Here is a 13,017-nt window from a genome sequence, read left to right on the forward strand (position 1 = left end):
CAGAATGCCATGAATGTGTACGTTTATCAGAATGATATGAATGTGCACGTTTATCAGATTGATATGAATGTGTACGTTTATCAGAATGATATGAATGTGTACGTTTATCAAGAGTGATATGAAGGTGAACGTTTATCAGAATGATATGAATGTGCACGTTTATCAGAATGATATGAATGTGTACGTTTATCAGAATGATATGAATGTGTACGTTTATCAGAATGATATGAATGTGTACGTTTATCAGAATGAAATGAATGTGTACGTTTATCAGAATGATATGAATGTGTACGTTTATCAGAATGATATGAATGTGTACGTTTATCAGAATGATATGAATGTGTACGTTCGTCAGAATGATATGAATGTGTACGTTTATCAGAATGATATGAATGTGTACGTTTATCAGAATGATATGAATGTGTACGTTTATCAGAATGATATGAATGTGCACGTTTATCAGAATGATATGAATGTGTACGTTCGTCAGAATGATATGAATGTGTACGTTTGTCAGAATGATATGAATGTGTACGTTTATCAGAATGATATGAATGTGCACGTTTATCAGAATGATATGAATGTGTACGTTTATCAGAATGATTTGAATGAGCACGTTTATCAGAATGATATGAATGTGTACGTTTATCAGAATGATATGAATGTGTACGTTTATCAGATTGATATGAATGTGTACGTTTATCAGAATGATATGAATGTACGTTTATCAGAATGATATGAATGTGCACGTTTATCAGAATGATATGAATGTGCACGTTTATCAGAATGATATGAATGTGTACGTTTATCAGAATGATATGAATGTGCACGTTTATCAGAATGACATGAATGTGCACGTTTATCAGAATGACATGAATGTGCACGTTTATCAGAATGATATAAATGTGCACGTTTATCAGAATGATATGAATGTGCACGTTTATCAGAATGATATGAATGTGTAGGTCTATCAGAATGATATGAATGTGTAGGTCTATCAGAATGATATGAATGTGTACGTTTATCAGAATGATATGAATGTGTACGTTTATCAGAATGATATGAATGTGTACGTTTATCGGAAAGATGTGAATGTGTACGTTTATCAGGAATGATATGAATGTGTACGTTCATCAGAATGATATGAATGTGTACGTTCGTCAGAATGATATGAATGTGTACGTTTGTCAGAATGATATGACTGTGTACGTTTATCAGATTGATATGAATGTGTACGTTCGTCAGAATGATATGAATGTGTACGTTTGTCAGAATGATATGAATGTGTACGTTTATCAGAATGATATGAATGTGCACGTTTATCAGAATGATATGAATGTGTACGTTTATCAGAATGATTTGAATGAGCACGTTTATCAGAATGATATGAATGTGTACGTTTATCAGAATGATATGAATGTGTACGTTTATCAGAATGATATGAATGTGTACGTTTATCAGAATGATATGAATGTGTACGTTCATCAGAATGATATGAATGTGCACGTTTATCAGATTGATATGAATGTGCACGTTTATCAGAATGATATGAATGTGCACGTTTATCAGAATGATATGAATGTGTACGTTTATCAGAATGACATGAATGTGCACGTTTATCAGAATGCCATGAATGTGTACGTTTATCAGAATGATATGAATGTGCACGTTTATCAGATTGATATGAATGTGTACGTTTATCAGAATGATATGAATGTGTACGTTTATCAGAGATGATATGAAGGTGAACGTTTATCAGAATGATATGAATGTGTACGTTTATCAGAATGATATGAATGTGCACGTTTATCAGAATGATATGAATGTGTACGTTTATCAGAATGATATGAATGTGTAGGTTTATCAGAATGAAATGAATGTGTACGTTTATCAGAATGATATGAATGTGTACGTTTATCAGAATGATATGAATGTGTACGTTTATCAGAATGATATGAATGTGTACGTTTATCAGAATGATATGAATGTGTACGTTTATCAGAATGATATGAATGTGTACGTTTATCAGAATGATATGAATGTGTACGTTTATCAGAATGATATGAATGTGCACGTTTATCAGAATGATATGAATGTGTACGTTCGTCAGAATGATATGAATGTGCACGTTTGTCAGAATGATATGAATGTGTACGTTTATCAGAATGATATGAATGTGCACGTTTATCAGAATGATATGAATGTGTACGTTTATCAGAATGATTTGAATGAGCACGTTTATCAGAATGATATGAATGTGTACGTTTATCAGAATGATATGAATGTGTACGTTTATCAGAATGATATGAATGTGTACGTTTATCAGAATGATATGAATGTGTACGTTTATCAGAATGATATGAATGTGCACGTTTATCAGAATGATATGAATGTGCACGTTTATCAGAATGATATGAATGTGTACGTTTATCAGAATGATATAAATGTGTACGTTTATCAGAATGATATGAATGTGCACGTTTATCAGAATGATATGAATGTGTAGGTCTATCAGAATGATATGAATGTGTACGTTTATCAGAATGATATGAATGTGTACGTTTATCAGAATGATATGAATGTGTACGTTCATCAGAATGATATGAATGTGCACGTTTATCAGAAAGATGTGAATGTGTACGTTTATCAGAATGATATGAATGTGTAGGTCTATCAGAATGATATGAATGTGTAGGTCTATCAGAATGATATGAATGTGTAGGTCTATCAGAATGATATGAATGTGTAGGTCTATCAGAATGACATGAATGTGTAGGTCTATCAGAATGATATGAATGCGAACATTTATCACCATGATTTTAATGTGAACGTTAATCACAATCATATCATTGCAATCATTATTTATCCCACTTTCAGGTATTTCCTCAAGATTTATGGTTCTGATTGTAGTCAAATTTGGCAATTGTGATAAACTGCAAGAGAACATAACTATATAACCCACGTTTGATGATGCTAAAATGAAATAAACACAAAGTGATGTATTTGATAGAGTAGTTAGACTTCTGATAGGGTAGATAGACTTCTGATAGGGTAGTTAGACTTCTGAGAGGGTACTTTGCAATGTACTTTATGCAGGTGTGTAGGCTTCATATAACCAATAACAATCAACATAATCATTACATATACAAATACATGCATTAGTCTCCTGCAAACACCCCCCAGTATACCATAGTTCAAAAGTCAGCGTATTATTTTAAGCGCCAAAGGTTTCTATCTAATTAGCGCGAAATTAAAGGATAACTGGTAGAATGCGTATCTGAGAGTGTCTGTTGACTTGGAGATTAAACCTCGACCGGACCACTTCACATACACTTGCTAACCCAAAGAAAACACGTCGAAAAGACACGAAGAAGTCCTGCTAATTGGATGTCCATAGAAGACGTACATTCGGACAATACCAAGCTTTCAGAATTGTTCTTTCGGGATACGTACCTGGCCATTTATACTGATAAGTTGAATATTGGAGTTGGAGTACGTTAGAGTTTAGAACTAAATGTCAGAATGTCTTCATTCTGACATAGATTATTTCCAAATGGTCAGAAATCAATATCAAATATTTGTTGAAATGACGTGAAATTATTATTATTATTATAGGATATTTATATAGCGCACATATCCACGCAACCAGTGCATGCTCAAGGCGCTGGTATTTTTCCCCTCGATGATTGGATGTCAATCTCAACGGCACATCGTATTATCAATTTCAACTCCCTGGGGAGTATACAACTATTGCAGCCACTAGGCGCACCGAGTTATTGTGGCTTTCTCATCCTTACGAGGTACCAATTCACAGCTGGGTGGACTGGGACATAGTCACAGTACTTTGTCCAAGTTCACTGCATGTTGCTGTACCCTCAACTAGGTGTTTGCACGTATTCATGTGGCCACCATCTGGTCATATACCAACGGATTCGTGGGTTCTTTAAGTGCACAGGGTTGTGTACTGTACACTAGGGGTTGTGACAACACTGAAAGAGTCTGCACACAAAGTTGACTCCAAGGTTTTTACACTTGGTCACAGGTGGGCTCGATCCCGAAGATCCGGAAGAAATATGCATGATCAATAATGATGTTATATGATATACACAATATTGTTAATATATACATCATTATGGTCAATATATTATACACCATTAAATGTATAAGGGTGTATAATTTATGCATGCAACACAAGAATGAGGTTTCTGTAGAAACTGCAGCTATAGTGTAAGTATATATGCCCTTCCCTTGCCAACGTTATTTGACGAGGTGGTTTTACAACTGTGTTGAGTTGTCAAAACTGACACACACATACATACACAGATACACAAGGTAGGTACTTGTGGAACAACCTTATGCCATTCTTGACAATTATGCGTTGAAACCGAGTATTTGTATCTGTGTGAGCTGAAGTTCAGTATTCACCACGTGTTGATCTAGTGTCCCCGCCCCCCTGTGCTGGTGGTGGGATTACGTCATCTCAGAGATGACAGGGGTCAGTAACAACAACGTGCCAGGGTGTCACAGCTACGGTGATTTAACCTGTTTCAGCCACAGATTTCTTAATTTGTTTTGAGATGCACAACCACCCATTTATAATTACCCGAGAAAGCCTGCAGAAATCCCTCTGGTACTTTTAGAGTGACTTATTTAATGGCAAATACATGTATAAACCAACTGGTACCCGCATCTGTCTGACAGAATGCTGTTTTACTTATGTTGATATATCTCCTACCAGTAAATTCGTTCGACTTTTACTTATTTTATAAATACTTAAAAAAAGAAATCAAATGATTAAAGAAACAAGCATCATTGCTGTACAGTAAAAATGCAAAATCATCAAGTTGTGCTTAAAAGTCAGTTACGAATGCTTTATCGAAACAGTAGAGACATTGATTATAAACATACAACGAAATGTCTGTGGATATATGATCCGAACAGAAACTAAACTGCCATTGCTTTGTGTTGGAGAAATTCTGTGTCACCAATACCTCGTGTCATCACTGACAGTGATTTTCAGTGATTCGTTCATTAGTTTCATCACTGTATTGCCTTTTATGTTCATAGGACTCTCTGTCGACTGGATGCCTTTTTCCAGCATTGCCCTTATGCGTTTATTCATGTAAGAAACTAGTATTTGCATTAGGAATATATTGAAATTGTTCACCATGGTGATATTCAAGATTCTACATCAGACCAGGATTTCAAATTATAATTCACAGTTTTCGCCTGGGAAGTACATATATGTACATAGTGTATATCTCGTTTGTGTAATGGGCCGAGACAGCGACCTTTGATACGAAGTGAGTAGCGAACATTGCTGAGATACCATTATACATTCTGTTTTCAGACACCTCTTTCAGAACCAATTACATGAAACGTTAATGGGGCTACACCTGTATTACATTGTCTTGGTGTATGTGCCAAACGAAGCTCTCAAGAAAAGTGTGTTCCTCACACTTGGTGAATTGTAGACATAAACTCATAAATTCCTGTTATATTTTGTCAGTGAAATAACCTTTTCCAACAATAGTTCTTGACTGATGACTACACCTGGAAACCTTCCCTCTCTTACCATAAAAGAATTCTGTATTAGATCACTCAAAAAGGTTATGAATGATGCCATGTCACAAATACTTACTTGTATTATGTTTTTATAAGTAATATAAGTGGCGCTGTATCATATTCTTACTATCCTCAGTCGTATGTATGTATGTATGTATGCATGCAAAACCGAGTTCTATCTTGCTTCCGAAACCTGAGTTTTTAATAGTATGTACGTAGAGAACACATTTGATACGGATAGATGCCTACTTGTATATGTTTTACCATCTCCCATGACGTAATATAAGTTGCGCTATAACATATCCTTACTGTGCTCAGTCGTATGTATGTATGTATGTATGTATGTATGTATGTATGTATGTATGTATGTATGTATGTATGTATGTATGTATGTATGTATGTATGTATGTATGTATGTGTGTATGTATGTATGTATGTATGTATGTATGTATGTATGTATGTATGTATGTATATCTAAGTGTGTATGTATGTATGTATGTGTGTATCTAAGTGTGCATGTATGTATGTATGTATGTATGTATGTGTGTATGTATGTATGTGTGTGTGTGTGTCTGTCTGTTTCTGTCTGTCTGTATGTATGTATGTATGTATGTATGTATGTATGTATGTATGTATGTATGTATGTATGTATGTATGTATGTATGTATGTATGTATGTATGTATGTATGTATGTATGTATGTATGTATGTATGTATGTATGTATGTATGTATGTATTTAACATTATTTAACATTTGTACTCTGTAGCTTCTACATCGCCTATGCTGTTAACTTCAGGATTCAGGGAACACAAGTTTCAAGTGGATGGGTGTTTCCAATATTCTGTCAGCTTCACACAGAGGAGGTCAGTAGCAAGTGTGTCCAAATGACCACACCGATGCCCAACGCTACTGACCTACAACCTGTACATCAGGAACACAAGCACGAACCAACCAAACCTCACGTACGTGATGTAATTCAGTTAAACAAACTTTGAAGGAGAGATGACTTAAAGGAGGCTGGACAACAAAGAAAGACCGACATGTCAGCTATGTGGAAGACAACACAGATGTGTACAGTTCATTATGAAAATGTAGGACTCCAACGTCAGACAATAGTCTCTATTATCACCCGAAACAGATTCCACTGGGCGAAAAAGGAAAAATAATAATGAAGATAAAATGAAAGAACCAGTAATGACACCAGGTGCTCGGGAAACAGGTAAGTAGTTCCAGTTAGTACTTCCAGTAAGTAGTTTGTTTTAGGTTATAAATGTATTCCTATGTATAATAAACAAGTTCTCATTCCATTCCCAGGTATATTTCACGAATGCATAATAAAGAAGCTCGTATGTTATCAATTTATTCATAAATGTTGTTTTAATATTATTTTGCAAAATATCAAATACGTTGATACTTCTACGGATAAATGCCATTTAGCACCAATAATTACCTCTTGCAATATTGTAAGAGTAATAACAATTCTGACAAATAAATTAATTCATATTGAGAGTCACGTGTTGGAACAGTCAAAATGTATTTGCATAATTACATACAGCATGTACCCGTGAATGCTGTTAAAGGCGACACACACATTCTCAGTTCATACAAGTCACTTGTCATGCCGGGCAGAGGGTTTCACAATCTGGCTTATTCTGTTATTTAAGTCCCACGCATAAAATACACAAGAATTTAGTTACCCCGTCTTCCTTGATGAAGTACGCTTCTGTTCAACCTTCCATATATAACCTCTTATAAACCCTAGGATCGGTTACTCCAAGCTTTGATGGTTCCCCTAAAGACTCGACAGCACGTTTTTCCTCGCCCATCCTAACGCGATTATCAGTCATATCATGTAGACTGGTTCCCTGAGGTTAAAGCTGAGTACACATGACAAAGACATAAGAATCTTTGCTTGTTCGTTACATCTGCCCACTTACAGTAAAACAGCAAACGCACGTGTGTTCTCCATCACAAGAACTACAACGCCCATATTTTCCTGGTCTTGTTTAACAATATTTTTTATGACCGCGTGAGTTACAACTTAACGCCTCATCAGCAATATTGAGTTTTATATAACACATAAATATTGCTTGTAGTTAATCACTACTGTTTTGATTTACATCTACACACTCAATGATGAAGTAAAGAAATTTGAACTTTTTGGATGTTTATTGTATTTATGAGACGAATTCGTGTAACCGGTATTCAAATGATGACAACTATAACAGGGAATGGTCGGGACTGACATGTACTTCGAGTTATGCATAATGTTCGAGACACCGGCATTCGACTTATCGGGATTTGACTGTATCAAATTGGAGGTTTGCATATTTTTTAGATTCCTTTTGTTACAAATCCAAATCCGTCCCAGATCATGCAACAATAAATAGAAACTATAATTGATGACGTCATAAAGGCCATATATTTGAAAATTTGAATTACAAAGAAAATGTATTTGTGTTAGTCTATGTACTGTGATTAATGTATAAAATGATTTACAAAGGATTTCAATGAGATGAAAGTTAATAATATGACACATGCGTACGTTACAGTAAATCACTGCCATACTCCTACAAACCATGCTTGTTATATAAGACGTGTAACTGTCAAAGATGGGTTAAACCAGGGAGACTATATAAGGGGGTGTTGTAGAGTATCCCTGGTTAAACAGTAAACACACAAAACTTAACGGAGTTCAGATATTGAATAGTGTCCGACTGTGTGCTATAGACAAAACTAAAGATGTCTCTAAATGAATATCATATAGCATATTTTTAAGATTACGTTCATGTTTGACAATTTATCTCCGCTGTACATGATTCTACCCATATAATGCTGGGATGTAGGATAGGTGGGTAGCCTAACGCTGAAGATCTGGCTTCGATTCCCCACATGGGTACAATGTGTGAAGCCCGTTTCTGGTGTCCCCGACCGTGATATAGCTGAAATATTGCTAAAGGCGGCGTAAAACCATACTCACTCATCCATATTTGTATCATTGTAATATCCATTCTTAAGGGTATAAATAGTAAAATTACAGTCAGAATATCGTGTATACATTGATTTACGCCAACAACTTTTAACGAACTGATTTGTCCTCGACAGGGAGCGCCCAAATGAACTGCTGGTACCACCATCGCCCAGATGAGGTCTTTGTCTAATTTCTCCATGTCAGATCTCAATTCTCATCTCGCACACACGCCATCTCGTTATCTAATCTACACGTGCCTGGAGCCCTTTGTAGGAAGGTAAACACAAACTTGCACTAACAAGGTGGACCCGGACACTTGGGTAACTAAAGGTTCCTGTTCGACGCTGGCAAATACAAACCATCTTAATAGATGCGGAACAATAGCAAGCCTAATGTCTGGATGACGCCCCGACTTGTTTAGTGTGCTGAGCAGATGCTTACGGTGTCATCATTAACTATGGAGGGGCCTCCTGTTTAAGGTCCTACGCTGGTAGAATGTCAGATAACTGAAGGTGTGGATTTTGATTTGTGTATAGACGTCTAGATGTAAGGGTTCATTTGTGTGTCCTCAGTCTTGAGGACATTGAACACACAACGGGTTGTGAAAAGAGGCGTCCCTGTCACGGCGCTGTCGCTGGATCTTCAGAGTGTATCTCGCTAACAAGATAACATTACATCATAATGAGTGAGTGAGTTTAGTTTTAAGCCATAGTTTCCTGCTATATGTCGGCGGTCTGTAAATAATCGAGTCTGGACCAGACAATCCAGTGTTCAACAGCATGAGCATCGAACTACGCAGTTGGGATACGATGACATGTGTCAACCAAGTCAGCGAGCCTGACCACCCGATCCCGTTAGTCGCCTCTTACGACAAGCATGGGTTTACTGAAGATCAATTGTAACGGATCTTCACGGGAGACAAGCATGGGTTATTGAAGATCAATTTTAACCCGGATCTTCAAGGGTTCATTACATCATAAACGACTGATCTCTATACAAACCACATGTTTGCGTCACTGAGACAATAACTGATGTAAATGTAACACATTTGAAATAATTTGCTCTTGCTAACAAGCTGACATTCCATCTTAAGATACTAATCTCTTACAAATAATGTTTGTGCCATTTATAAAATAAATGATTAAATGGAAGAACATTCGAGGACATATCAACATTTTGGCATTGTCATTAAGGCATATCCTAGTTAAATTATAAATTGTCGTCGAGATGAAGAACCTAAAACGTCAGACAGATATTCAGCTACAGTGGGTTTGAAATATAGTTCAAGGTCATCAACCTCCTGGTTAGAATTGTTCTTCAGCAAACCACACTTGTAGCAAGAGGTGACAAACGGGATCAGGTGGTCAGGCTGTCTGACTTGGTTGAAGTATAACAGTTATCCAAACTGCGAAGAAAGATGTTATGATGTCAATCACAGGATTGCAACAATGCCTTCATACCAAATGAGATTTAGGATGGGGCATTCGGCAAGAAGTAGGCATCCCCACGGGAGGGAACTGCGCGCCCTTTCTTGCTGATCTGTCTCTTTAATTTATGCATATGAACGAGAGTACTCATTTGCCAAGTCGAGCAGGTAATGTTGGCAATGGTGAACTTAGGCTGTTGTCCTATACAGATAATCTGATCATTCAGTCATGGCCCAACAACCAATCACCTGCTGCTGATTTATACATCCATCCATCCACCGATCCATTCATCCATCCATCCAAACATACAGACAAAAATACATGCATATATACATCCAAAGATACCTTCATCCATCATCCATCCCTCTATCCATCCATCCATCCATCCAAACATACATACACATACACACACATATATACATATATCGATACACATACATACATACATACATACATACATACATACATACATACATACATACATACATACATACATACATACATACATACATACATACATACACATACATACATACATACATACATACATACATACATACATACATACATACATACACACACACACACTCATACATACATACATACATACATACATACATACATACATACATACATACATACATACATACATACATACATACATACATACATACATACATACATACATACATACATACATACATACATACATACATACATACATTACGACTGAGCACAGTAAGAATATGTTACAGCGCCACTTATATTACGTTATGAGAGATGGTAAAAAAAATACAAGTAGGCATCTATCCATATCAAATGTGTTCTCTACGTTGTACTATTAAAAAGCAGGTTTCGGAAGTAAGATAGAACTCGGTTTTGAAAAGGACATAACATTTCGTAGTTTGACAATATTAAGATAGTTGGGCACTTCAGCCGTATCATTTGTGAAAAGAGCTATAACATCAAAACAATAAACATCTTTAAAAAATCTGTAGACACGGAGCTTACATCTACTAGTAATATCATTATAATTCCATAAACGTACTTGACAAGTTTTAACATAGTTTTTCATTAGGGAATCTTGCATATTTGCAAATTTGGTATTTAAACGAGTGGTGATACTTGAAATATGCTACATATTTAGGTCTGCCAATTGTGGTGAAAAACGGTAAATCCATTTTTTTACAATTAGCAGCAAGACTTTTCGACCAGAAGAAAAGGAACAATGCATATTTCTAAAACGACACACCTGTCTAACTATACATGACTATTGTCGGACAGAGTAACAGAAACCATCAACCAGATTGTATGGTGGAGGGGGGGATTTCAACCATCAAACAGTCAACGTTCTCTTTGTGTCGTGTAATATCAGCATCTCCCACTTTTGGTGTTTACATTTCACAACCTTAGAGGTTCCCCAGGTATGTCTCTCCGGAGATTTCGGAGAGCGTGATATGACTGCTGTTCAAAGTTGTTTATGGTTGTAGCGATCTGTGCTTTGATGGAGCTTCATACAGGTTTTCCGGTAGGTCCGTGGAGGGTATTTTCATATCTGACGCATGGTTTACAAAATGATGCCCAATTGTTTTTTTAACCATAGTTTTCGAGTTTGAAACATCTGGAACTGATTATATTCAAAATGGGAAGGTAGCTTATATTTTCAATTGCTATAATAGTCACTCTAAGAATATGTGGTTTGTCTTACTTTCAGGAACCGTTTGTAGGTACAAGCTCCATTTGTATGGAGAGCCGTTCACATACCGAGTTGCTTTGTCGAAATGTACATACACTGTCAACATATTTCAAAATATTCCAGTCGGTACTTTAATGATACTTCCGACGCTTTTACATTCATTTTGTATCTAATACAAACATATATTTCAGATATACCGCCGAACTAATCTAACTATTTTATGAGGTAGTTCAAACGCTGTTACACCTTTGGGGCATAACATAACAAAATATATCAAACGGGTTCACAGAACAACCATCACACTAACTATTGTAAATACATCTAAAAGCCAAATTGTTCACTCACCTGTTATCAGTAGAACAGCGTTAAGCATAAACACCTTCATGTCGGCAATCTTCAAAGAGAACACCTGCCAGGTAAGTATAGGTATAACCGGACGCTGCAGGTAAATATCACTTTGTAAGAAAGGTACGGTATATGCAGAGTAATATTGAGGTGTAAAACATCGACGGGTGGACTGAGAAGCGACAGCAGTGAGACAACTACCTGCACAAACCACACATGTAGGGTGCGCAGTGAACTCTCCTCCGGGTATCAAAGGCTGTTTCCGTCTACATTGAAACCCCCGGCTCGTGTCGGGCGATGGGCCCACTACATTGTATTTACATGGGCTTTTACCTTGTTTGAGAAGAGTTAGGGCGGAAAACTAGTCGTGGACGATTTCACGTCTCGTGGTATTTCACCTGCTCTCTTCCGAGCTTTGGGTGAAGATGGGAATTTGATGTGAGGAGAGGATTATTGGGGTTATTGTTTACATGGGTACCTCCTGATTGTGGACTGACTTACAGGGTGACCTTTGGGTGTCTTATACGGGTGTTTTTAAAAGGGGAAGAGACTCGGAGTGACAGTCCAAGACAGTTTGATTTAAGTCATTCAAACACTGGTATGTTTGACGGCAAACTCGTGTTTTATATCACTTTAACATTTATCTATTGGTTTAATTATCCACTGCATCAGGTACATCCAGGCTTGGGGTGTGTTTACAGATCTGACGCAACAGTCACAAAACTGATGTCTGGTACAATTCCCTATGTTGACTTGTGTCATATGTTTGTCATGCGACATTTGACTTGCCTTTCCGTGTGTTTGTGACGGCAGGAACTGATGGGACTGGATAAGCTACCTTTTCGTGAACACCTGGTATCATCCCTATTTGAAAGTGATTCATCCCCTTTTAATAGTGATTCATAAGCATCGTTCTGATGCATATGGATGGATCGTACTGTTGGCTATGCCTTTCAGTAGAGATTTCTATCCATAAGAAAGTCGATTGTACAATTCCGCCTATATCACAAGCA

The 13,017-nt window shown here is 36.7% G+C and overlaps 1 protein-coding gene across 2 annotated transcripts in view; it reads right to left on the reverse strand.

Moving 5' to 3' along the window:
* LOC124273074 (delta-like protein B) overlaps positions 1 to 12,296 on the reverse strand; it is a 31,494-nt gene extending 19,198 nt beyond the window's left edge. For both annotated transcript variants that reach the window (XM_046708297.1, XM_046708289.1), the window contains exon 1: positions 12,005 to 12,296. In XM_046708297.1, the coding sequence (XP_046564253.1) occupies positions 12,005 to 12,044 (40 nt within the window). In that variant the 5' untranslated portion in view covers positions 12,045 to 12,296. The remainder of the gene's footprint in view (positions 1 to 12,004) is intronic.
* Positions 12,297 to 13,017: the final 721 nt, after the last annotated feature.

Source organism: Haliotis rubra, unplaced genomic scaffold, assembly GCF_003918875.1.
Source record: "Haliotis rubra isolate DU_JTF1 unplaced genomic scaffold, ASM391887v1 Scf1032, whole genome shotgun sequence".
Taxonomy (NCBI): domain Eukaryota; kingdom Metazoa; phylum Mollusca; class Gastropoda; order Lepetellida; family Haliotidae; genus Haliotis; species Haliotis rubra.